The 27,017-nt window shown below is 35.7% G+C and overlaps 2 protein-coding genes across 32 annotated transcripts in view; one reads left to right on the top strand and one right to left on the bottom strand.

The window, feature by feature from the left end:
• The window catches only part of LOC144284576 (disintegrin and metalloproteinase domain-containing protein 18-like), a 184,365-nt gene that overhangs the window by 102,766 nt on the left and 54,582 nt on the right, over positions 1 to 27,017 (top strand). For 15 of the 19 annotated variants that reach the window (XR_013353000.1, XR_013352999.1, XR_013353003.1 and 12 more), the window contains one exon: positions 18,316 to 18,396. The exons of 3 other annotated variants lie outside the window; for them this stretch is intronic. Coding sequence is in view for 12 of the 16 variants with exons in the window: in XM_077849266.1 (XP_077705392.1) it covers positions 18,316 to 18,396 (81 nt within the window). In the remaining 4 variants the exon portion in view is untranslated. Of the gene's footprint in view, positions 1 to 18,315; positions 18,397 to 27,017 lie in introns of those variants that run through there. One more of the 19 variants, XR_013353002.1, reaches the window with a different exon arrangement.
• Positions 1 to 27,017, bottom strand: part of LOC144284582 (uncharacterized) — a 283,713-nt gene that overhangs the window by 216,114 nt on the left and 40,582 nt on the right. The gene's annotated exons all lie outside the window — the stretch shown is intronic.

Raw genomic sequence — 27,017 nt, 5'->3', positions numbered from 1 at the left:
TTTAGGCAATTTGTCATCTACATATAGCAGGTGCCATTTTTGTTACTTTTTTATTTTGATAAAATATTCATAACAAAAAGTACTACTTAATGGTCTACAAGTGTACACTCCAGTGACATTAAATACATTTACATTGCTGTGCAACCACCATCATTATCCTTCCCTGGAGATTTTTCATCATCTTAAATTGAAACCTTGTGCATGTTAAACAATACTTCCCCATTACTCTTTTCCACTAGTATCCACTACTATACTTTCTGTCTCTAAAAATTCAACTACTCCATGTGTCTCATATAAGTGGAATCATACAACATTTGTTCTTTTGTGACTGCCTTATTTCACCTAGCATCTTGTTTTTAAGGTTCATGCATGTTGTAGTATCTAAAAGAATTTCATTCTCTTATTTTTCCCCTCTTTTAAGTTGAATTTTTTACAAAAGATTTTAATGATTTATTCACAAGAGACATGGAGAAAGAAGTAGAGTCACCAGCAGAAAGAAGCAGGCTCCCTGCATGGAGCCTGATATGGGACTTGATCCCAGGACCCTGGGATCACAACCTGAACCAAAGGCAGATGCTCAAACACTGAGCCACCCAGATGCCCTTAAGTTTTATTTGAATTTCAGTTAGTTAACATATAGCGTTATATTAGTTTCATGTGTACAATATAGTGATTCAACACTATCAAACAACACACTGTGCTAATCATAAGTGCACACACCTTAGTCACCGTCACTTATTTCACCCATCCCCCCAACCTCCTCTCCTCTGGTAACCATCAGTTTGTTCTCTATAATTAAGACTGTTTCAGGACATCTGGGTGGCTCAGTGGTTGAGTGTCTGCCTATGGCTCAGGGTGTGATCCTGGGATCCTGGGATCAAGTCCCACATTGGGCTACCTGCAAGGAGCCTGTCTGTCATGAATAAATCTTTTTATTTTTTTCTAAGACTTTCTTGATTGTCTCTTTCTTATTTTTTCACCTTTACTTTTTTTTTTCTTAACTTACATATGAGTAAAATCATATGGTTTGTATTTCCCTGACAGACTTATTTCATTTAGCATTATACAATCTAGTTTCATCCATATCAATGCAAATGGTAAGATTTCAATCCTTTTTATGGTTAAATAATATTTCATTATAAATACACACATCTTCCTTATCCATCTATTGTTTGAAACTTGAGTTGCTTCCATTTCTTTACTATTATAAATAATGATATTATAAATAAGGGATGCATGACTCCCCTTGAATTGTACCTTTGTATTTTTTGTGTAAACATCATACCCAGTAGTGTGATTGCTGGATCATAAGGTGGTTCTATTTTTAACTTTCTAAGGAATCTCCCTATTGTTTTCCACAGTAGCTACACCAGTTTGCATTCCCACAAGAATTGTATGAGTCTTCCTTTTCTCCACATTCTCATCAACACCTGTTGTTTCTTGTGTTGTTGATTTTAGCCATTCTGACTGGTGTGAGGTGATATTTCATTGTAGTTTTGATTTGTATTTCCCTGATGATGACTGATGTTGAGCATCTTTTCATATATCTGTTGGCCATCTGTATGCCATCTTTGGATAAATATCTGTTTATGTCTTCTGCCCATTTTTAATCCGATTATTTCAGTTTTTGTTGTTGAGTTGTATCATATTATATATCTTTTGGATACTGGTGCATTATTGGGTATGTCACCATATTGTCCTGATGACTGCAGCTTTGTAATATAATTTGAAGTCTGGAATTGTGATGCCTCCAACTTTGCATTTTCTTTTCAAGATTGCTTTGCCTATTCAGGGTCTTTAATGGTTCCAGATTTCTTTCTTTGGTTGACTTCTAGTTCCATAGCTTTGTGGCCAGAAAGGATGCATGCATGGTATGGCTTTGATCTTGAATTTGCTGAAGTTTGTTTTGTCAGCTAATGTTATCTATTCTGGAGAATGTTCCATATGCAGTTGAATACAATGTGTACTCTGCTGTTTTAGGGTGGAATATTCTAAGTTTCTCTGTTAAATCAAACTACTGCAGTATGTCTTTCTTTTTTTAAGATTATATTTATTTATTCATGAGAGACACAGAGAGAGACAGGCAGAGACACAAGCAGAGGGAGAAGTAGGCTCCCTGCAGGAAGCCCAATGTGGGACTTGATCCCGGGACCCCAGGATCATGCCCTGGGCTGAAGGCAAGATGCTTAACCGCTGAGCCACCCAGGCATCCCGCAGTATGTCTTTCAAAGCTACTGTTACCTTGTTTGCATCATCCATCCATCAATATAAGTTCTGTGTGAAAGTCCCCTATTATTATTGTATTATAGCCAATTAGTTCCTTTATGTTTGCTATTAATTATTTTATGTATTTGGGTGCTACTGCATTGGGTACATAAATATTTTTCATTGTTATATCTTGTTGGGTTGTCCCTTCTATTATTACATAGTGTCCTTCTTTCTCTTTTGTCACAGTATTTGTTTAAAATTTTAATTTTTTTCTATATAAATAATGCTACTCCATCTTTCTTTTGATATCCATTTGCAGGATAGATGTTTCTCCATCCTCTGATTTTCAATCTATGTTTGTCTTGATGTCTTTTATGGGCAGCATATAGATGGATGTTGTTTTTTATACATTCTGTCACCCTATATCTTTTGATTGGAGCATTTAGTCCATTTGCATTAAAAATATTTTTTAATTTAAATTCAATTTCCAACATATAGTATAACACACAGTGCTCATCATATCATGTGCCTTTCTTCATGCTCATCACCCAGTTACCACATTCCCCAACACACCTCTGTTTCCACAACCTTTTGTTTGTTACTCAGAGTCAACAGCTAATTTTCCCAAGTTCTCCTTCTTCCCTTACTGTCCCTTTCACTATTTCTTATAGTCCACATATGAGGAAACCATATGATAATTGCATTTTTCTGATTGACTTATTTCACTCAGCAGAATATCCTACAGTTCCACCCACGTAGATGTAAATGGTAGGTATTCATCCTTTCTTTTTTTTTTCTTACAAATTTATTTTTTTATTGGTGTTCAATGTTCAATTTGCCAACATATAGAATAAAACCCAGTGCTCATCCCGTCAAGTGCCCACTTCAGTGCCCGTCACTCAGTCACCCCCACCCCCCGCCCACCTTCCCTTCCACCACCCCTAGTTTTTTTCCCAGAGTTAGAAGTCTTTCATATTCTGTCTCTCTGATATTTCCCACTCATTTTTTTCTCCTTTCCCCTTTATTCCCTTTCACTAATTTTTATATTCCCCGAATGAATGAGACCATATAATGTTTGTCCTTCTCCGATTGACTTATTTCACTCAGCATAATACCCTCCAGTTCCATCCACGTCGAAGCAAATGGTGGATATTTGTCGTTTCTGATGGCTGAGTAATGTTCCATTGCATACATAGACCACATCTTCTTTATCCATTCATCTTTCGTTGGACACCGAGTCTCCTTCCACAGTTTGGCTATTGTGGACATTGCTGCTATAAACATCGGGGTGCAGGTGTCCCGGCGTTTCACTGCATCTGTATCTTTGGGTTAAATCCCCAGCAGTGTAATTGCTGGGTCCTAGGGCAGTTCTATTTTTAACTCTTTGAGGAACCTCCACACAGTTTTCCAAAGTGGCTGTACCAGTTCACATTCCCACCAACAGTGCAAGAGGGTTTCTCTTTCTCCACATCCTCTCCAACATTTGTGGTTTCCTGCTTTGTTAATTTTCCCCATTCTCACTGGTGTGAGGTGGTATCGCATTGTGGTTTTGATTTGTATTTCCCTGATGGCAAGTGATGCGGAGCATTTCCTTATGTGCTTGTTGGCCGTCTCCTCTCTGAGATTTCTGTTCATGTCTTTTGCCCACTTCATGATTGGATTGTTTGTTTCTTTGCTGTTAAGTTTAATACGTTCTTTATAGATCTTGGAAACTAGCCCTTTATCTGATACGTCATTTGCAAACATCTTCTCCCATTCTGTAGGTTGTCTTTTGAGTTTTGTTGACGGTATCTTTTGCTGTGCAAAAGCTTCTTATCTTGATGAAGTCCCAATAGTTCATTTTTGCTTTTGGCTTATCTTGTCTTCATGGATGTATCTTGCAAGAAGTTACTGTGGCCAAGTTCAAAAAGGGTGCTGCCTGTGTTCTTCTCTAGGATTTTGATGGAATCTTGTCTCACAATAAGATCTTCCATCCATTTTGAGTTTATCTTTGTGTATGGTGCAAGAGAGTGGTCTAGTTTCATTCTTCTGCCTGTGGATGTCCAATTTTCCCAGCACCGTTTATTGAAGAGACTGTCTTTTTTTCCACTGGATAGTCTTTCCTGCTTTGTCGAATATTAGTTGACCATGAAGTTGAGGGTCCACTTTTGAATTCTCTATTTTGTTCCATTGATCTATGTGTCTGTTTTTGTCCCAGTACCACACTGTCTTGATGACCACAGCTTTGTAGTACAACCTGAAATCTGGCATTGTGATGCCCCAGCTATGGTTTTCTTTTTTAAAATTCCCCTGGCTTAAAAAAAATAAAAAATAAAAATAAATAAAATAAAATTCCTCTGGCTATTCGGGGTCTTTTCTGATTCCACACAAATCTTAAAATAATTTGTTCCAAATCTCTGAAGAAAGTCCAAGGTATTTTGATAGGGATTGCATTAAACGTGTAAATTGCCCTGGGTAACATTGACATTTTCACAATATTAATTCTTCCAATCCACGAGCATGGAATATTTTTCCATCTCTTTGTGTCTTCCTCAATTTCTTTCAGAAGTGTTCTATAGTTTTTAGGGTATAGATCATTTACCTCTTTGGTTAGGTTTATTCCTATGTATCATATGCTTTTGGGTGTGATTGTAAATGGGATTGACTCCTTAATTTCTCTTCTTCAGTCTCATTGTTAGTGTATAGAAATGCCACTGACTTCTGGGCATTGATTTTGTATCCTGCCACACAGCCAAATTGCTGTATGAGTTCTAGCAATCTTGGGGTGAAGTCTTTTGGTTTTCTATGTAGAGTATCATGTCATTGGTGAAGAGTGAGGGTTTGTCTTCTTCTTTGCCAATTTGAATGCCTTTTATTTCTTTTTGTTGTCTGATTGCTGAGGCTAGAACTTCTAGTACTATGTTGAATACCAGTGGTGAGAATGGACACCCCTGTCATGTTCCTGATCTTAGGGGATAGGCTCCCAGTGCTACCCATTGAGAATGATATTTGCTGTGGGCTTTTTGCAGATGGCTTTTAAGATGTTGAGGAATGTTCCCTCTATCCCTACACTCGGAAGAGTTATGATCAGGAATCGATGCTGTATTTTGTCAAATGCTTTCTCTGCATTTATTGAAGGATCATATGGGTCTTGTTTTTTCTCTTGCTGATATGATGAATCACATTGATTGTTTTACGAGTGTTGAACCAGCCTTGCATCCCAGGGATAAATCCTACTTGGTCATGGTGAGTAATTTTCTTAATGTATTGTTGTATCCTATTAGCTAGTATCTTGTTGAGAATTTTTGCATCCATGTTCATCAGGGATATCGGTCTATAATTCTCCTTTTTGGTGAGGTCTTTGTCTGGTTTTGGAATTAAGGTGATGTTGGCCTCATAGAATGAGTTTGGAAGTACTCCATCTCTTTCTATCTTTCCGAACAGCTTTAGTAGAATAGGTATGGTTTCTTCTTTAAACGTTTGATAGAATTCCCCAGGGAAGCGATCTGGCCCTGGACTTTTGTGTCTTGGGAGGTTGTTGAAGACTGCTTCAATTTCCTCCCTGGTTATTGGCCTGTTCAGGTTTTCTATTTCTTCCAGTTCCAGTTTTGGTAGTTTGTGGCTTTCCAGAAATGTGTCCATTTCTTCTAGATTGCCTAATTTATTGGCAAATGGCTGCTCATAATATGTTTTTAAAATCGTTTGTATATCCTTGGTGTTGGTAGTGATCTCCCCTTTCTTATTCATGATTTTATTCATTTGAGTCTTCTCTCTCTTCTTTTTAATAAGGCTGGCTAATGGTTTATCTATCTTATTAATTCTTTCAAAGAACCAACTCCTGGTTTTGTTGATCTGTTCCACAGTTCTTCTGGTCTCTATTTCATTGAGTTCTGCTCCAATCTTTATTAACTCTCTTCCTCTGCTGGGTGTAGGATCTATTTGCTGTTTTTTCTCTAGCTCCTTTAGGTGTAAGGTTAGCTTTTGTATTTGAGTTCTTTCCAGTTTTTGGAGGGATGCTTGTATTGCAATGTATTTCCCCCTTAGGACTGCTTTTGCTGCATCCCAAAGATTTTGAATGGTTGTATCTTCATTCTCATTAGTTTCTATGAATCTTTTTAATTCTTCCTTAATTTCCTGGTTGACTCTTTCATCTTTTAGCAGGATGGTCCTTAACCTCCATGTGTTTGAGGTCCTTTCAAACTTCTTCCTGTGATTTAGTTCTAATTTCAAGGCATCATGGTCTGAGGGTATGCAGGGGACGATCCCAATCTTTTGGTATTGGTTCAGACCTGATTTGTGACCTAGTATGTGGTCTATTCTGGAGAAAGTTCCATGTGCACTTGAGAAGAATGTGTATTCAGTTGTGTTTGGATGTAAAGTTCTGTAAATATCTGTGAAATCTATCTGGTCCTGTGTATCATTTAAAGCTTTTGTTTCTTTGGAGATGTTGTGCTTAGAATACCTATCGAGTGTAGAAAGCACTAGATTGAAGTCACCAAGTAAAAGTGTATTATTATCTAAGTATGTCTTAACTTTGGTTATTAATTGATTGATATATTTGGCAGCTCCCACATTCGGGGCATATACATTGATGATTGTTACGTCCTCTTGTTGGATAGATCCTTTAAGTATGATTTACTGCCCCTCTTCATCTCTCACTACAGTCTTCGGGATAAATTTTAGTTTGTCTGATATAAGGATGGCTACCCCTGCTTTCTTTTGAGGACCATTCGAATGGTAAATGGTTCTCCAACCTTTTATTTTCAAGCTGTAGGTGTCCTTATGTCTAAAATGAGTCTCTTGTAGACAGAGAATAGATGGGTCCAGCTTTTTTATCCAGTCTGAAACCCTGCGCCTTTTGATGGGGTCATTAAGCCCATTCACGTTCAGAGTTACTATTGAAAGATGAGTTTAGTGTCATCATGATACCTATTCAGTCCGTTTTTGTGGATTGTTCCATTGGACTTCTTCTTAAGGAGGAATTTTAAGAGTCCCCCTTAAAATTTCTTGCAGAGCTGGTTTGGTGGTCACAAATTCCTTCAGTTCCTGCCAAAAGCTCTTTTTCTCTCCTTCTATTCTGAATGAAAGCCTTGATGGATAAAGTATTCTTGGTTGCATGTTCTTCTCATTTAGGATCCTGAATATATCCTGCCAGCCCTTTCTGGCCTGCCAGGTCTCTGTGGAGAGGTCTGCTGTTAATCTAATATTTCTCCCCATAAAAATTAGAGAGTTCTTGTCTCTTGCTGTTTTAAGGATCTTCTCTTTATCTGTGGAATATGCAAGCTTCACTATTAAATGTCAAGGTGTTGAGCGGTTTTTATTGATTTTAGGGGGGGATCTCTCTATTTCCTGAATCTGAATGCCTGTTTCCATTCCCAGATTAGGAAATTTTTCAGCTATGATTTGTTCAAATACATATTCTGGACCTCTGTCCCTTTGGCGCCCTGGAGAACCCCAATTAAACTTAGATTTTTCTTCCTCAGGCTGTCATTTATTTCCCTTAATCTATCCTCATGATCTTTTGTCTCTTTATTCCTCAGTTTCCCTCTTTGCCATCAATTTGTCTTCTATGTCACTCACTCGTTCTTCTACCTCATTACCCCTCATCATAAGGACCTCTAGTTTGGATTACATCTCATTTAATTGATTTTCAATTTCTGCCTGATTAGATCTGAATTCTGAAGTCATGAAGTCTCTTGAGTCCTTTATGCTTTTTTCTAGAGCCACCAGTAGCTTTATAATAGTGCTACTGAATTGGCTTTCTGACATTGAATTGTAATCCAAATTTTGTAACTCTGTGGGACAGAGGACTGTTTCTGATTGTTTCTTTTAAGGTGAGTTTTTCCTTCTAGTCATTTTGCTCAGGGCAGAGTGGCCAAAAACACGTTGTATTGGGAAAAGGAGAAAAAGAGAGAAGAGAAAGAAGAAAAGAAAAAGAAAAAAAGAAAAAGGAAAAAAAGAGAAGAAAAGAAAAAAGAAAAAAGGGGGTAGCAAACAGAAATCAAAAAACAAAAAACAAGGGGGAGCATCCTCTGATTCTGTATACTGTAAATCCCTTGACTTCCTCTGGAACTTTCCAGTGTTGCTTGGTCAATAATTTGTTTTTCCTCTGTTGGTCTAGCTGGTCTTCTGGGGGAGGAGCCTACTGTGCTGATTTTCAGGTGTTAGCACTTGGGGGAGCTGCTCTGCCCCCTGCCTGGTGCAGGGCTCAGTGAAAGATGTTTAACCTGTTTATCTGGTGAGGCCACTGTGAAGCTCAGTGGGAGTTGTTTATCCTGTGAGGCCCCAGGAGGAACAACCACAGTGGTGGCGGCCAGCTCTGGAGCCCTGGATTCAGCTCCTGCAGTAACTACAGAGCTCTCAGTCTGCAGGGACCTGGATGATCTGGGGGCGGGCCGCTCATCTGCACAGCTCGGGGCCGCCCCGCGGCAGGAGTGTCCTTGCTGTCCTGTGCCCTCCTGGCCTGTGCCTGTCCCGGGGGGAGGCCGGATCCTTGGCCTGGGCTGTGTCCCTGGCGCCCTGTGCTCCTGGGCCTGCGCTGTTGAAATCCCTCTCCCGGCTGCAGCCCCCTCCGCGGAGCATCTGCCGGAGCCGCTCCGAGCTGCTCCCGGTCCAGCCTGTGCGCTGCAGCCCTTTAGGGAGCTCCGCGGCGGGGTGTGGCGCACTCTCCCAGGGGCGCAGGTCCTCTGTTAGTGTCCCCGGGAGCCCGAGGGCATCCCCGCTCCTCCTGGGGTCCTGTTCCAACTCCCTGTGAGCGCGCCTTTCTGTCCGGGAAGATTGGTGAAACTCTGCTTCTCCAGGACCGGGCTTTCTCGTCCTGGGGGCGCTCTACCCGCCTTACCCCGGCTCCTCGCGGGGCCCCTCCCCCTTGGATGCCTTTTGTTTCTTTATTTCTTTTTTCCCCGTCTTCCTACCTTGATAGAAGCGCAAATTCTTCTCACTGTAGCATTCCAGTTGTTCTCTCTAAATCTCAAGCCAAATTCGTAGATTTTCAGGATGATTTGAAGGTTATCTAGGTAATTTGGTGGGGACAGATGACTTGGGGATCCTACTCTTCTGCCGTCTTGCCCCGCCTCCGTATTCATCCTTTCTGATGATCATCTTTTTTTCTTTTTTTCTTTTTTTTAGAAACAACTAGTGTATTGATCTGGGGGGAGAAGGGTGATGCAGATGGGAAATGGGGAGGCCAGGGACTCTTCAGTGTTTGCCAAAACCACGGACACACCCTCTACCTCTTCTCACCTTCCTCTTCCACAGCCGGCTCCCACCCTGTCTACTACCCTCCCTCTCCATTCTGCCCTACACCCACTTGACCTTGACCTCCAGTGACTGAGCAGAGCCCAGGCTTCCAGCTTCCAGGTGAGGCAGCCTCAAAGAACCTCTCTTCCCCCCTCTCCCACCTCATTCCCATCTCTTGTCTAAATAAAATACAGAAAAAGCAAGCATAGCTGGTACCTGGCAGGACCAGGTCTGTGAAGAGGTCAAAGCCTTGTGAAAATTGAGAGATGAACCCATAAACTTACATAAATATCATTCATGTAATAAATGTTTAGTTTGTTTCTCTGATCAATGTGTATTTTTAAAAAACTTAAGTTACTAAAAGTGTTTTTCAGAAATCAGTCTATTTATGAAAGTACTAATAGAACTTATTAACCTTTCAGACATTAACCATTAACTGTGAAATGCATGCCAGTCGGGCGAGACTGTATCCACTTCATTTTGTATAATGTCGTGTACTCATGATGCTCAATAAACAATCCCTGGAAGTACAAAAAATATAAATAAAATAATTTATATAATAAAAATCATAAAAATATAAAAATATAAAAAATATTAAAAATTATAATGTATATAATATACACTATTAGCAAATATTAATATATAACATATTAATATATAATATATTGTTAATATATTGTTTTTAACATATTATATTAACATATATTATATATAATATCTTATATATAAGATATATATCACATCTTTATCCATTCATCTGCTGTCAAAGGACATCATGGCTCCTCCCACAGTTTTGCTAATGTGGACATGGCTGCTATAAACATTGGAGTGTAGGAGCCCTGTGCCCTTTTAACTACATTGTATCTTTGGGGTAAATCCCCAGTAGTGCAATTTCTGGGTCATAGGATAGCTCTATTTTTAACATATTGAGGAACCTACATACTGCTTTCCAGAGTGGCTGCTCCAGCTTGCATTACCACTAATAGTTCAAGAGAGTTCCCCTTTCTCCATATCCCCACTAACGTTTGTTGTTTTTTGCCTTGTTAATTTTAGCCATTCTCATCAGTGTAAAGTGGTATCTCATTGTGGTTTTGATTTACATTTCCCTGACGACAAGTGATGTGGAGCATTTTTTTCATGTGCTTGTTGACCACATGCAGGTCATTTTTGGAGAAATGCCTATTCATGAATTCTGCCCATTTCTTGACTGGGTTGTTTGTTTCTTGGGTATTGACTTTGATAAGTTCTTCATAGATCTTGGATACTAACCCTTTATCTGATATGTCATTTGCAAATATCTTCTCTCATTTGGTAGGTTGCTTTTTAGTGTTGTTGATTGTTTCCTTCACTGTGCATGCAGGAGCTTTTTATCTTGAAGAAATTTTAATAGTTCATTTTTCCTTTTCTTTCCTTTTCCTTTATTGATGTGTCTTGCAAAATGGTTCCTGTGGCCAAGTTCAAAAATGTTTCTGCCTGTGTTCTCCTCTAGGATTCTGATGGATTCCTGTTTCAGTTTAGATCCTTCAACCATTTTTTTTAGTTTATCTTTGTGTAAGGTGTAAGAGAATGTTCTGGTTTCATACTTCAGTGTGTGGCTGTCCAATTTTCCCAACACCATTTATTGAAGAGACTGTCTTTTTTTCCAGTGGATATTCTTTCCTGCTTTGTCAAAGATGCATTGACTATAGAGTTGAGAGTCTATTTCTGGGTTCTCTCCTCTGTTCCATTGATCTATGTGTCTGTTTTGTGCCAGTACCATATTGTCTTGATGATCACAGATTTATAATACAGCTTGAAGTCAGGCATTGTGATGCCCCCAGATTTGGCTTTCTTCTTGAATGTTTTTCTGGTTATTCAGGGTCTTTTCTGATTCCATACAAATCTTAGGATTATTTGTTCCAAATCTGTGAAGAAAGTCCATGGTATTTTGATAGAGATTGCACTGAAAATGTAAATTGCTCTGGGTAGCATGAACTTTTTCACAATATTTGTTCTTCTTATCTATGAGCATGCAATGTTTTTCCATCTCTGTGTCTTCTTCAATTTCTTTCAGAAGTGTTCTGTAGTTGAGTACAGATCATTTACCTCTTTGGTTAGGTTTATTCCTAGATATCTTATGCTTTTGGGTGCAGTTTTAAATGGGATCAATTCCCTTAATTTTTCTTTCTTCAGTATCATTGTTAATGTATAGAAATGAAACTGTGCATTGATTTTGTATCTTGCTACATTGCTGAAATGCTGTATGAGTTCTAACAATCTTGGGGCAGAATCTTTTGGGTTTTCTATATACAGTATCATGTCATCTTTGAAGAGGGAGAGTTTGACTTCTTTGCCAATTTGAATGCCTTTTATTTCTTTTTGTTGTCTGATTGCTGAGGCTAGGACTTCCAGTACTATGTTGAATAGCAGTGGTGAGAGTGGACAACTCTGCTATGTTCCTGACCTTAGGGAAAACTCTCAGTTTTTCCCCATTGAGAATGATATTTGCTGTAGACTTTTCAAATATGGCCTTTATGATAGTGAGGTATGTTCCCTATATCCCTATACTCTGAAGAGTTTTAATCAAGAATGGATGCAGTATTTTGTCAAATTCTTTTCCTGCATCAATCGAGAGGATCATATGGATCTTGTCCTTTCTTTTAATGTGATGTATTGCATTGATTGATTTACAAATCTTGAACCACACTTGCATCCCACAAATAAATCCCATTTGGTCGTGGTGAATTTCCTTTTAATGTACTGTTGGATCCTATTGGCTAGCATCATGGTGAGTATTTTGACATCCATGTTCATCCATGTTCATCTATGTTCATCAGGAATATTGGTCTGTAATTCTCCTTTTTGATGTGGTGCTTGTCTGCCTTTGGGATCAAGATAATGCTGGCCTCATAGATGAATTTGGAAGTTCTTCTGTTTCTATCTTTTGAAAAAGCTTCAGTAGAATAATTATTATTTCTTTAAATGTTTGGTAGAGTTTCCCTGCAAAGCCACCTGACCCTGGACTCTTGTGTCTTGGGAGGTTTTGATGACTGCTTTAATTTCCTTGCTGGTTATTGGTCCGTTCGGGTTTTCTATTTCTTCTATTTCAGTTTTGATAATTTATACATTTCCAGGAATGCATCCATTTCTTCCAGATTCCCTCATTTGTTGGTATATAGTTGCTCATAATACGTTCTGAAAATCATTTGTATTTCCTTGGTGTTGGTCATGATCTCTCCTCTTTCATTCATTATTTTATTCATTTAAATCTTGTCTTCTTAATAAGATTGGCTAGGGATTTATCTATCTAACTAATTATTTCAAAGAACCAGCTCCTACTTTCATTGATCCATTCTACTTTTCTTCTTGTCTTTATTTCATTGAGTTCTGCTATAATCTTTACATTTCTCTTCTGCTTGGTTTAGGCTTTATTTGTTGTTCTTTCTCCAGATCCTTAGGTGTAAGGTTAGCTTTTGTATTTGAGATTTTTCAAATTTTTTGAGAGATACTTGTATTGAAATGTCCTTCCCTCTTAGGACTTCCTTTGCTGTATTCCAAAGATTTTGAGCAGTTGTACTTTCATTTTTGTTAGTTTCCATAAATCTTTTTAATTCTTCTCTAATTTCCTGGTTAACCCATTCGTTTTTTAGTAGAATGCTCTTTAACCTCCAAGTGTTCAATTTCCTTCCATATTTCTTGTTGTGATTGAATTCTAGTTTCAAGGCATGGTGGTCTGAAAATATGAGTGTATAATCTCAATATGTTGGTACTGATTGAGACCTGATTTATGACCCATTATGTGGGTCACATGTTATGTGTGTGCAGTTGAGAAGCATGTGTATTCTATTGTATTAGGATGGAATATCCTATATATATCTGTGAAGTCCATCTGATTAATTGTGTCATTCAAAGCCCTTGTTTATCATTGATCTTCTGATTAGAAGATCTGTTCTTTGCTGAGAGTGGGGTGTTGAAGTCCTACTATTAGTGTATTATTATCTATGTGTTTCTTTACTCTAGTTATTAACTTGTTGATAGGTTGATATAGTTGTTTTTCTCTCTTTTCCTCAGCTTCCTTTCTTTCCATCAACTTGTCTTCTTTGTCACTTATTCTCTCTTCTGCCTCTCTTACCCTAGCTGTTAGAGCAATCAGTTTAGGCTACTTCTCAGAGTATTTTTAATTTTGGCCTGATTATATTTCTAAGAGATTCTCTAGTCTCTTTTGTTGATTCTGTTGGAGATTCTCGGTGCCTCCTGCATCTGGATATTGTTTCCATCTCCAGATTAGTGGAAGTTTTAAGCTATTGTTTCATCAAATAATTTTCTGCCTCCTGTTTCTCTCTTCTCCTGGGTCTCCCATAATATGAATGTTATTACATTTGATGGAGTCACTGATTTCCTTGTCTTTCCTGTTTTGCAGGAAAGACATTTTGTTTAGCTTGTTTACTTTCCATTACTCTTTTAGGCCACTAGTTCTTTATTTTACTCCTTTCATCCTGCTATTCACTTCATCAAACCTGTTTCTCATTCACTTATTGTGCCCCATCTCTGCTATGTTATTCCTTATTTCTTTGTTCAGTGTCTCTCTCCTGTCTTCCACTCTTTTCTCACATCCAGTGAGTGTTTTTATGATCATTGCTTTAAATTCTCTATAAGGTATGTTATTTATATCTGTTTCAATTAGCTCTCTGGCTGAGTTTTTTTCCTGTTCTTTCTTTTGGTATAAATTTCTGTCTCCTCATTTTGTCTTCCTGTTTGTGTCTGTTTCCATGTGTTAATAAAGTCAGCTGTGTCTTCTGCTCTTGGAAAGTAGTAACAACATGAAGAAGCAGTCCTAGAGCGCCCTGCAGTGCAGTGTCTCCTGTTCACTAGAACCTGACAACTCAGGAGATGATCTAATATGTGTTATTTATGCCTTGCTGTTGTGTATGAGTCATTTTTCCTTTCAGTGCTGTAATCTTCACTGATTCTCTGCCTGTTTTGACTATGTTTGCTTTCTGTGATGTTCCTAGGAGCCAGGCAGTCCAGCTCTGAGGGTGCATGCCTGCCAGGGAGTTTGGGTGCTGGTAGTAGCAAAATTTGCACAGGGCCACTAGTCCTATGTGAATTCCCCCAAAGTGCTGCAGGGGCTGATATTTTTGTTTCAGGGAAACTGTTGAACAAGGCTGGGCATGGTGCCCAAGGATGGCTGAGTGTAGTTGGGCCCAGCGTGACTCAGTGGTTGAGGGCTGGGGCTGAGCACAGTGTGCTGGCTGGGCCCAATGGGGTTGCTACTGTATATCTGGTGGCTTCACATGGTGTGAGACAGCAGATGAGGGAACACAACTGGGCACAATGCGTGAGGGCACCTGGGGGCACCTGGTTGGGCATGGTGTGCACTGGCAGCTGGGAGGAAATGGCTGCATATAGTGCAGTGGATGTTCATGTTGCTCTATGGCAGCTGTGCACCTGATCATTGGTTGTGGCACATGGGTAGGTTTAACAAATCGCCCTGAGCCAGGGCCAAGCCTAGTAGGTTTGGAGTGGGCTTATCCTTAGAAGAACTCATGGGCATAGCTTACTGAAAGAGGGTTTAGTAGCAAGTGTTCTATGTAGCCCTGCCTCCTGCAGGTGGCTCTGTGTTTACACTATGGGGCTGGGGAGGAAAAGGATGCCTCCCAGGTCCCTCATTTTCAGAGAAGTCTCCCAACACACTCTGGAATCAATATTATTAGAACTCCTGTTTTCCCCCAGAATTGCGTAAACTCTCATTTTTATGTTGCTTCTCTGTTGGCTGCTGTCTCTTTAAGGGCAGCAACCCAGCTACCACTCACTTTCCCCAGGTGGCCAATGCTGAAGCATCAGACTTAAAGCTCCAAGTATCACTGGTTTTATAAATTCACAGAATTCAGTCCCTCTTTTTTTTAAGATTATATTTTAATTTTTTAAAAGATTTTATTTATTTGTTTGAGAGAGAGCGAGCAGAGGGAGGGGCAGAGGAAAAGGGGGAGAGAGAATCTTAAGCAGGTGCTGCACTGAATATGGAGCCTGTCATGGGGTTTAGTTTCACAACCCTGAGATTGTGACTTGAGCCAAAATCAATTTAGCTGCTTAACTGACTGAGCAACACTGATGCCTCAAGATTTTATTTTTAAGTAATCTCTACACCCAACATGGGGCTCAAATTTATAACCCAGAGATCAAGAGTCATGTGCTCTACTGAATGAGCCAGCCAGGCATTGCATCAGCCCCTTTGGTTTTTAAAGCCAAACCTTATGGGGATGAGTCATCCCTATATGGTGTGAGGGCCTTTTTCTCTGCCCTCTCTACATGCTCATCTCTCTTCCCACTGCAAGCAGCCTCTCTATGCCTTTATGACTTTCCTGATCATTCAGCTGCAGCTTCTTTTCTATGTTCAGTTGTAGAGTTTGTTCTAAGTCTTCCCATCACTCTCCAGTTTGTTGACTTGGATGGACCGCATCTAATTGAAATTATGGGGCAGGGTAAGCTCAGGATCCTCCAACTTTGCTATCTTTCCAAACCCAGAATTTCATTTTTTCAAAGGTTAAATAATATTCCATCATTTGTATATACCACATTTTGTTTATTGATTTATCTATCAATGGACATTTAGATTGTACCTTTTGGCTATTGTGAATAATGCTGCCATGAACAGCACTTGGGGTAATAAAATCTTTTCAAGTACTTGTCTTTTAATTCTTTGGGCATATATCTAAGCATGGATTTGCTGTATCATATTCTAATTCTATGTTTATCTTTTTGAGGAATGGCCATTCTGTTTTTCACAGTGGCTACACCATTTTACATTCCCACTAGTAATTCAGAAGCATTCCAGTTTGTTTACTTCTTCACTAACACTTTGTTTTATTTTTTATTTGGATAATAACCATCCTAAAGATGTGAAGTGATATTTTGTTGTGCTTTTAATTTTTGTTTTCTAAATAATTAGTGAGGTGTAGAATGTTTTTTCACAAGCTTGTTGTCTATATCTTCTTTGGAGAAATGTCTATTTATGTCTTTTGCCCATTTCTAATTTGTTATTGGTATTTTTGTTATTTAGTTTAAGGATACCAATCTTTCCAGATCATGATTTGTCAATATTTTCTCCCGTTCTGTGTATTGTCTTTTCAGTCTCTGGACACAAAAATCCTTTTAATTTTAATGAAGTTCATTATATCTTTTTTTCTGATTTGTTCCCTGTCATTGGGGTATTACATCCAAAAAGTCATTTCCAAATTAATGTTATGAGGCTTTTTTCTATGTCTTCTAAGAGTTTTATCATTTAGCTCTTTAGGTATTGAATCCTTTTTAGTTAATTTTGGTATATGGTGTAAGATAAGAATCTAATTTCATTCTTTGGATATGGATATCCAATTTTCCAGGATCATTTGTTGAAAAGTTTGTCCTTTGCCACTGAGTGATCTTGGCAGCTTTCTTGAAAATCATTTGACTGTATATGCAAGGATTTATTTCTTGGCTGTTTAATGTATTCCATTCATCAATATATCTGAATTTATGTCAAGATCAACACTGTTTTCATTGCTGTAGCTTTGTAGAAAGTATTGATATCAAGAAGTGTGAGTTCTCCCACCTTATTCTTTTTCAAGGCTGTTTTGGCTATTTAAAATCCCTTGAAATTCCATTTTAGATGGGTTTTCTATTTCTGAAAATGCATCTTTGGAATTTTGACAGAGACTACATTGAATTTGTACATTGCTTGGGGTAGTGTTAGCATCTTAACATATTATGTCTTTGAGCATAAGACAAGTCCATGAACATAGGTTATTTTTGTATATCTTTATGCTTTTAATTTTTTTCAGCATTTCTTTATAGTTGTCAGTTTATAAATCACTTACCTGCTTGGTTAAGTTTAGATGATTAATAATAGTTGATACTGTTATAAGTGGAATTGTTTTCTTAATTTTTTCATGATGTTTATTGCTAGTATAAAGAAATGCATTTGATTTTTGTATGTTAATATTTCATCCTGCAACTTTTCTGAATTTGTCAATTAGTTCTGACAAACTATTTATTGTGTGGAGCCTTTAGAGTTTTCTATACATAACATTATGTCATTTGCAAACTTCTTTCTCTATAATTTGTATGTCTCTTATTCATTCTTATCACTTAATTGCTTTGGCTAGAATTTCCAATATTATGTTGAAAAGATAAGGCAAATTTAGGCTGGCATATGCAACATTATTTATGTATTGAGTGTACGTTAATTTTCAGGGAATAATTGCAAAATGCTAATTTTTATTCTTATTTGATATCTTCATATTTTCAGTGTATTACTTATAACTTATACTTCTTTTTAAAGTAAAAGAAAATAAGCCAGGAGACCAGTTTACAAAATACAACAAGGTAAAAGAGGCAAAAGTTACATATCCAAATGACTAATTATGACTGGATTACCCATTTTGGTATAACAAGGGCTTTACAATGGATACAAATTAAGTTAAAATATTTCTCTTGACAATTTAATTATTCTTATCAATATTATAACAAGATTCATGATAATCTATAATCAAAAATATTAACTTCTGTTTGAAACCCAAACAAAATAATGAGCTATGTTCCAATTTTTGAGGGAACAAATCATTCATATTAATCTAATCAATTGTTTCAAACAGAATATTAATATAGAAAATTCCTCTGATAGAGATTCTCAATTCAATTCTCAGTTCTAATTACATTATTACATAAACTATATCAAAGCAAACACCATCAGTTATTTTTCTTCAGTTGATTATTGTTTAGATTTTGTGTTGGAATACTAGAATCTTTGTACCAGAATCAGAGTAACATGGAATAAAATGTCTCAACTTGAGCATCTCTTATGTGTGTATAAATAATTTTCTCATATTACATCAAATGTGAGTGATTATTAAATATCTTGTTTTACTGTAGTATTGTATAAATAAAACCTGCAGAAAAGTTCATTTGATGGGATACAACTGTAATGCTATTGCAAAATGCAGAGGAAATGGGGTAAGTAACTTTTCTTTTTGTAGTTCTAAATTAAATGTTGTTTTTGTGGGTAATTCAAAGTAAAAGTTTACTTATTTGGGAGAGCTGAGAATGTAGTTATTTTTAAACTGACCTTGCTTAGGAATAGCTAATTAATATAAAGAAAATCAGTGGAGCTAATTCAAAAACTGTTAAGTCGTAATATATATGTTGAATTTATTGTGAACATCCACAACTTACGAATTAATAACGTTTAAATGAAAAACATATATTCTTTTCATATGGCAATAAATGTATGTTTTGCTTGTAATTATGAACATATTTTGTTCCCCTTAGTTTTCTTAATAATTAAAATTTATGGCTAAATAATATTTTATAGAAAGTATACTCAAGAAACCTATTGACATGTTAGCTACTTTTCTGATTGTTTCTATGAAGAGGTTTCTAATAGGAAATGTATCCTTATTCAAAAACTTTTTATTTCTTCCCAGCTGATAATCTATCTTAATGTTAATACAAATTTGCTGTTACTTTTATATTTAATTTGTACATCTTAAAGTATATAGTTTTGGTCCCTTTAAAATTATTTTACCTAAATGAAAACCAGTGTAAGATGTAGTCGACATTATAAAAATTATTCTGGATTTACCAAATTTATCAGTATTCAATTTTATAATTTTTGAATTGATTGGACTTAGAATATGTAAGATCCTTCTTGCATTGTCTTTAATTTTCTAGACACTGTCAACAAAGAGGATAACTACATTTTTCATGTTTTGTTTTTTACTTTCTATAGTTACAATTATTGGCCTGATCTTTTGCTTTTCTTTATTTAATTATCTGTTTTAAGTCTTCAGCACTAAAGATGTTGATTAAATCTCAAAAAAAGTTACAGATTATAGATTATTGATACTATTTTATTGGATACAAATTTGTTTTCTTCATCTACCACCATTTATTTATTTTTTAGAGTTTATTTGTTTGAGAGAGAGAAAGAAAGAGAATGAGCAATGAGACAGGCAGAGGCAGAGAGAGAGAGGAGCAGACTCCCCACTGAGCAGGGAGCCAGATGTCGGGCTCTGATCATGACCTGAGCCAAAGGCAGATGCTTTACCCACTAAGTCACCCAGGTGCCCCATAATTATAGCTTTGTGGTTCCACTAGGGGATGACATCTACAACCATTTAGATTCCATTTTTATTTTACTTAGATTTTTTGATTATTTTAATAAAAATTTTTACTATGAAATATGACATATATAAATAAGTAAATAATATTAAATTCTGCATTTATTTTAAGATTTTCTCTCTGCTATTAATTTCAAAAATAAAATTAAAATGTCAAGTAAAATCTAATTGAAGCTAGGATTACTTTCCAGTGACATCTCAGATAGGTAATTATATTTTTACAGTTAATAGAGTTGACTTGCAATTTTATAATTTTCAATTTTAGTTCAATTTTATAAGGATATAGTTGTTTAGAAATCTTATTGTGAAAATGACATGTACCCATTATTATAATACCATAAGAGAATTTCACTGGCCAAAAAATCTTCTGTGCTCCCCCTCTTCATCTCTTCCCCAGCCCCAACCTACAGCAAACACTCATCTTTTTACGGTCTCCATAGTTGTGCCTTTTCCAGAATGCTATGTGGTTAAGAATGTGTAGCTTTTTCATTTTTTTTGTGTGTGTAGCTTTTTCAAATTGGATTCTTTCACTTAGTAACATACATTTAAAATTCCTTCATGTCTGTATTTGCCACAGTTTATTTATTTATTCACCAGTGAAAGACATATTGGTTGCTTCCAAATTTTTGCAGTTATGAATATAACTATTTAAATATCTATGTACAGAATTTTGTGAAAAGATAAGTATCTAACTTTTTTAGGTATATACTTTTCTTTAAATTAGACTTCCTAGCAATTTATCATTTTATTACTCTGAAAATTAATGACCTAAATATATCAAGTTAAGAAAAGAACAATAGATTATACTGAAAATTTTAGTTATTGATTGACTGTAAGTGGTGGACATTCGTGAATCTGGTCCCCATTGTTAAAGAAAAAGTTTTCAATATTCAATTCCATGTCTTTCTTTCTACAATATGCTTTTGATGTTGTATCTAAAAAGTTATCCCCAAACACAAGGCCACCAATATTTTCTTCAGTGTTATCTTTTAGCAGTATTATAATTTTACAATTTGTTCTATGATCTATTTTGAGCTAATTTTTATTAAAGGCATAAATACAATTTCTTTTCATGTGGATTTCCATTACCATTTGTAAAAAGATGATTCTTTCTCCATTGAACTGCCTGCCTTTGCTCCATTATCAAAGACTAGTTTTTTTTTTAAAGATTTTATTTATTTATTTATGAGAGACACAGAGAGAGAGAGAGAGAGAGAGAGAGAGAGAGAGGCAGAGAAACAGGCAAAGGGAGAAGCAAGCCCATGCAGGAAGCCTGATGCAGGACTTGATCCTGGGACGCTGGGATCACACCCTGAGCCAAAGGCAGACACTGAACCACTGAGCCACCCAGGCATTCCATATCAAAGACCAGTTGACTATATTTATGTGGGCTTAATTCTGGTTTCTTTATTTCATACCATCAATTTGTTTATCTATTCCTTTGCCAATACCACACTGTTCTGATTATTGTAGCTTTAAAATAAGTATACACATCAGGTAGTTAAAGTGATCCTTTTTTGTTCTTCAGTATCACGTTGGCTACTCTTGGTCTTTTGCCTTTCCATATAAACATGTTTGCCAAGTCAGTTTGTCCGTATCCACAAAATAACCAAATGGAATTTTGATTGTGATTGTATTGAATGTATAGATCAAGTGGGAAAGAACTAACATCTTGGCAATATTGAATCTTCATATCCACATACATGGAATATCTCTCCACTTACATAGATCTTGGAGTTTGTGACATTAGACCCAGTTCTAATGTCAGTTCTCCTAATATAGGTCTTGTAAATTTATAACTATTTTCTTGGTGTTAATGTAATGGTATTGTTTTTAATTTCAAATTCTAACTGTTTATTGTTGTATATAAATAGCAATTGACTTTTATATATTAACCTTTCATTATGCTATCTTGCGTAAACACTTATTGGTTCTTATAGCCCTTTTGTTGATCCTTTGGGATTATTTACACAAATAATCATGTCATCTGAGAACAAAATATTGTTTTTCTTTCCAAATTTTATATCTTTTATTTCCTGTTCTTATTGCATTAGCTAGAACTTCTAGTATAATGTTGAAAAGAAAAAAAAAGTAGTAAGAGTAAACATCCTTGCCTTCTTCCCAATCTTAGCAGGAAAGCTTCTACTTCTCACTACTTTTTTTTTTTTTATGTTCCGTTAATGGAGTAGGCCATAATAATTTGTGAATTTCTAAATAAAGTAGAACAATTTCTTATCTGTATTTTTTTAAAATGTTCAAACTTTATAGAGAATCATATTCAAATAAGCATGTCTAAAGAAAATAATAAAAACACTTACTTCCTGGAAAGCAACAAAGAGAATGTATTCATAAACCCAGGGAACACTTCTCACATTCCTTTTTTCCACTTCTCCACAATTTTCTTCATTTATTTATGAAATAAATATTATTTATGTTGGAGCCTCTCATCTGTGACCTTTTACCACCAACACGAGTGAAAGCTTGTGAAAAATAGCTTTCTATTTTGCTCCATTATCAAAGACTAGTTTTTTTTAAAGATTTTATTTATTTATTTATGAGAGACACAGAGAGAGATAGAGAGAGAGAGAGAGGCAGAGAAACAGGCACAAAAAATAATTTATCTTTTTCTCTGAACCTCATGGCTTGCTTACTTTCTTCTTTCCATTTGTTCTTTTTTCCTTTCTCCTTTGTCTATTTTTTTTTTTTTACTCTTTTATTTATTTTTTCTCTAGGTTTCTCTCAATTCACTAATGTAATCTTGGCTTCAATTGTTCTCTGCCTTTTTTAATTGAAGCATAATTGACACATAACAGCAAATTGGTTCAAGATATAGAATATTATAATTATTTAATATTTGTATGTATTGCAAAGTGATCGCCACAATAATTCTAGTTAATATCCATCATCATACATAGTTACAATTCTTTTCTTGTGCTAAGAAGTTTTAAGATCTACTGTCTTGGCAACTTTCAAATATTCAATACCATATTATTAACTATATTCACCATATTTATATTACATCCTTATGATTTATTCATTTTATAACTGGAAGCTTTTACCTTTGACAACCTGCACTCACTCACCCACCACACCTCACCCTTCACCTGTGGCACCTACCAATATGTTCTCTGAATTTATATGCTTTTTTTAAAAAAAAAATTCTACTTATAGAAGGAATCATATGGTAATAGACTTTCTCTGTCTGACTTATTTTACTTAGCATAATGCCCTCAAGGTCCAACCATGTTGCCACAAGTGACAAGATTTCATTGTCTTTATGCTAAATAATACCCCATTGTGTGTGTGTGTAGACATATCACGACTTTTTTATCCATTCATTCATAGACTCTTAGATTATTTATGTATCTTTACTATTATTTAAAAAAGTGCTGCCATAAACATCTGTTTCAAGTTAGTGATTTGGTTTCTTTGGATAAATACCCAGAATTGGAAGTACTGAATCATATGGTAGTTCTATTTTTAACTTTTTTGAGGAAGAGCCATCCTATTTTCCACAATGGTTGCTCCAATTTACATCCTCACCAACAATGGTTCCCTTTTCTCCTCATTAGCCTATTAATGTGATAGATTACATTAATTGATCTTCAAATCATACGAATCATACTTAAAATGATACAAGGAATAAAATACATTTTATTCTGTTATATTATTCTTTCATAAATTAATTAATTTGATTTGGTAACTTTTTTATGCTTTTTGCAATATGCTTATGAGATATTGGTCTATAGTTCTCCTTTCTTGTAATGTCTTTCTCTGGTTTTGACATTAGGATAATGCCAAACCTCACAATGAGCTTGGAATTGTTCCTTCTGCCTCTATTTTCTGGATGAGGTTGTAAAGAATTGACATAATTGCTTTCTTAAATATTTGATCAAATTCACAAGAGAATACATCTGAGCTATGTGCTTTCTGTTTTGGAAGGTTATTAGTTATTGACTTAATTTATTTAACAGATATGGACCTATTCAGACTATTTCTTCTTGTGTGAGCTTTTACAAATTGTATCTTTCAAAGAATTAGTTCACTTCACCTAGGTTATCAATTTAGATACATAGAATTTTTAGGATATTACTTTAATTTTATTTTTATTTAGTTAACATATAGTGTATTATTAGTTTCAGGCATAGACTTTAGTGATTCATCAGTTCCATATAACACCCAGTGCTCATTATATCAAGTGCCCTCTTTAATGCCTATTTCCCAGTTACCCCATCACCTCACCCAATTCCCCTCCAGTAACCCTTAGTTTGCTTCCTATAGTTAGGAGCCCCTTACGGTTTGTCTCTATCTCTGATTTTACCTTATCTTTTATTCCCTTAACCTATGCTAATCTGTTTTGTTTCTTAATACATGAGTGAAATCATATGGTATTTGTCATTCTCTGACTTATTTTGCTTAGCATAATACCATCTAGTTCCTTCATGTCTTTGCAAATGGAAAGATTTCATTCTTTCTGATGGCTGAGTAATATTCCATTGTAGGGGTATATATATAAATATATATAATCTATAATGATCACATATAGTTAATATTAATATAATATTATTATATATTATATTATTAATATGATATAATTAATAGTATAATTATATTATTAATAATTATTATAATTATATTATATGTAATAATTATTATTGATTATATGATGTAATTATATGTAATGATTATATTATAAATATATATGACTATATTATATTTTATAGAATATAAAATAAATTATATATATTTTATTATATAATAATATATAATATGATATTATATAGAGAGAGAGATGAACATCTTGGCTCTTTCAATATTTTTGGCAATTAAGTCATTGCTGCTAGAAACATTGGGGTGCGTGCATGGGCACCTTTGAATCAGGGTTGTATCCTATGTATAAATACCAGTAGTGCAATTTCTGGGTCATAGGGTAGCTCTATTTTTAATTTTTTGAGGAACCTCTATACTGTTTTCCAGAGTGGTTATACCAGTTTGCATTCCTACTATCAGTGTAAGAGGGTTCCCCTTTCTCTATATCCTCACCCATATCTGCTGATTCCTGAGTTGTTCATTTTAGTTATTCTGACAGGTGTGAGGTGGTATCTTATTGTGGTTTTGATTTGTATTTCTTTGGTGCTGGGTGCTATTGAGTATTTTTCATGTGTCTGTTGGCCACTAGTATGTCTTCTTTGGTGAAATATCTGCTCCTGTCTTCTGCCATTTCTTGTCTGGATTATTTTGGGTTTTTTTGGGTGATGAGTTTGATAAGTTCTTTATAGATTATGGATACAGATCTTTATCTGATAAGACATTAACAAATATCCTGTCCCATTTTGTAGATTGTCTTTTAGTTTTGTCAACTGTTTCCTTAGCTGCACAAAAGCTTTTTATCTTCATGATGTCCCAATAGTTCATTTTTGCTTTTGTTTCCTTTGCCTTTGAAGCTTTTCTACCAAGAAGTTGCTGCAACGAAGGTCAAGGAGGTTGATGCCTGTGTTCTTCTCTAAAATGTTGATGGTTTCCTGTCTCACATTTAGGTCTTTAATCCATTTTGAGTTTATTTTTGTGTATGGTGTAAGGAAATGGTCCAATTTTATTCTTCTGCATGTAATTGTCCAATTTCCACAATACCGTTTGTTGAAGAGACTGTCTTTTATCCTTTGGATATTCTTTCCTGCTTTGCTGAAGATTAGTTGACCATTTCTGGGTTCTCTATTCCATCCCATTGATCTATGTGTCTGTGTGCCAGACCATACTGTCTTGATGACCACAACTTTGTAATATAGCTTGAAGTCCAAAATTGTGATGCCAACAGCTTTGGTTTTCTTTTTCAATATTCCTCTGGCTATTCACAGTCTTCTCTGGTTCCATACAAATTTTAGAATTATTTTTTCCAGCTCTGTGAAAAATGTCAATGATATTTTGATAGGTATTGAATTGAATTTGCAATTATATGTAATAATTATATGTAGATTATATGTAGATTGCTTTGCGTAACACAGACATTTTAACAATATTTGTTCTTCTGATCCACGAGCATTGAAAATTTTCCATTTCTTTGTGTCTTTCTCAATTTATTTCATAAGTGTTCTGTAGTTTTCAGAGTATATATTTTTTACCTCTTGGGTTAGTTTTATTCTTAGGTATCTTATGGTTTTTGGTGCAATTGTAAATGGGATTCATTCCTGATTTCTCTTTTTTCTCTCTCATTGTTAGTGTATAGAAAGGCAAGTGACCTCTGTGCACTGCTTTATACTCTGCCACTTTAGTGAATTCCTGTATGAATTCTAGCAATTTGGGGGTGGAATCTTTTGGGTTTTCTGTATAGAGTATCATGTTGTCTGCAAAGAGCGAAAGCTTAACTTGTCTTTGCCAATTTTGATATCTTTTATTTCTTTTTTTTCTATCATTGCTGAGAATAGAATAGGTCTTCAAGTACTAAGTTGAACAGTAGTGATTGAGAGTGGACCATCCCTGTTAGGTTTCCAGTCATTATTATTGAGGATAATATTTGAGTGGGTTTTTTGTGTATGGCTTTTACAATATTGAGATATGTTCCCTCTGTCCCTACACAATGGAGAGTTTTTATCAAGAAAGGATGTTGTACTTTGTCAAAAGCTTTTACTGCATCTCTTGAGAGGGTCATATGTTTCTTGTCCTTTATTTTATTAATGTGACATATCAATTGATTGATTTGTGGATGTTGAATCACCCTGGCATCCCAGGAAGAAATCCCACTTGGTCATGGTGAATACTCCTTGTAATATACTGTTGGGTCCTATTAGCTAGTAACTTGGTGAGAATTTGGCACCCATGTTCATCAGAGTGTTGGTGTGTAATTCTTTTTGGTGAGGTCTTTCTCTGGTTTTGGGAACAAGGTAATTATGGCCTCATAGAATGAGTGTGGAGAATTTCCTTCCATTTCTATTTTTTGAAAAGGTTTAAGAAGAATAGGTATTATTTCTTTTTTAAACATTTTGTAGAATTCCACTGGGAGACCCTCTTGCCCTGGATGTGGTTTGTTGGGAGATTTTTAATTACTGCCTTCAATTTCTTTGCTGGTTATCAGTATGTTCAGATTTTCTATTTTTATTTTATTTTTGGTAGTTTATATGAATGCATCCATTTCTTTCAGATTGCCTAATTTGTTGGTAAGTAATTGCTTATAATAACATCGTATTGTTGTTTGTATTTCTTTGATGTTTATTGTGATCTCTCCTCTTTCATTCATGATTGTATTTACTTGAGACTTTTTTCCTTTCTTTTTGATAAGGTTAGCTAGGTAGGGGTTTATTGAGCTTATAAATTCTTTCAAATAACTAGCTTCTAGTTTCTTCTATCTTTTCTGTTGTTCCTCTGATTTTTATATCATGGATTTCTTCCCTAATCTTCATTGTTTCTCTTCTCCCACTGGACTTAGACTTTATTAGGTGTTCTTTTCCCATCTTCTTTAGG

The sequence above is a fragment of the Canis aureus genome, chromosome 15 (assembly GCF_053574225.1).
Source record: "Canis aureus isolate CA01 chromosome 15, VMU_Caureus_v.1.0, whole genome shotgun sequence".
Lineage (NCBI taxonomy): Eukaryota > Metazoa > Chordata > Mammalia > Carnivora > Canidae > Canis > Canis aureus.
This window is presented reverse-complemented; position numbering and strand designations above follow the sequence as displayed.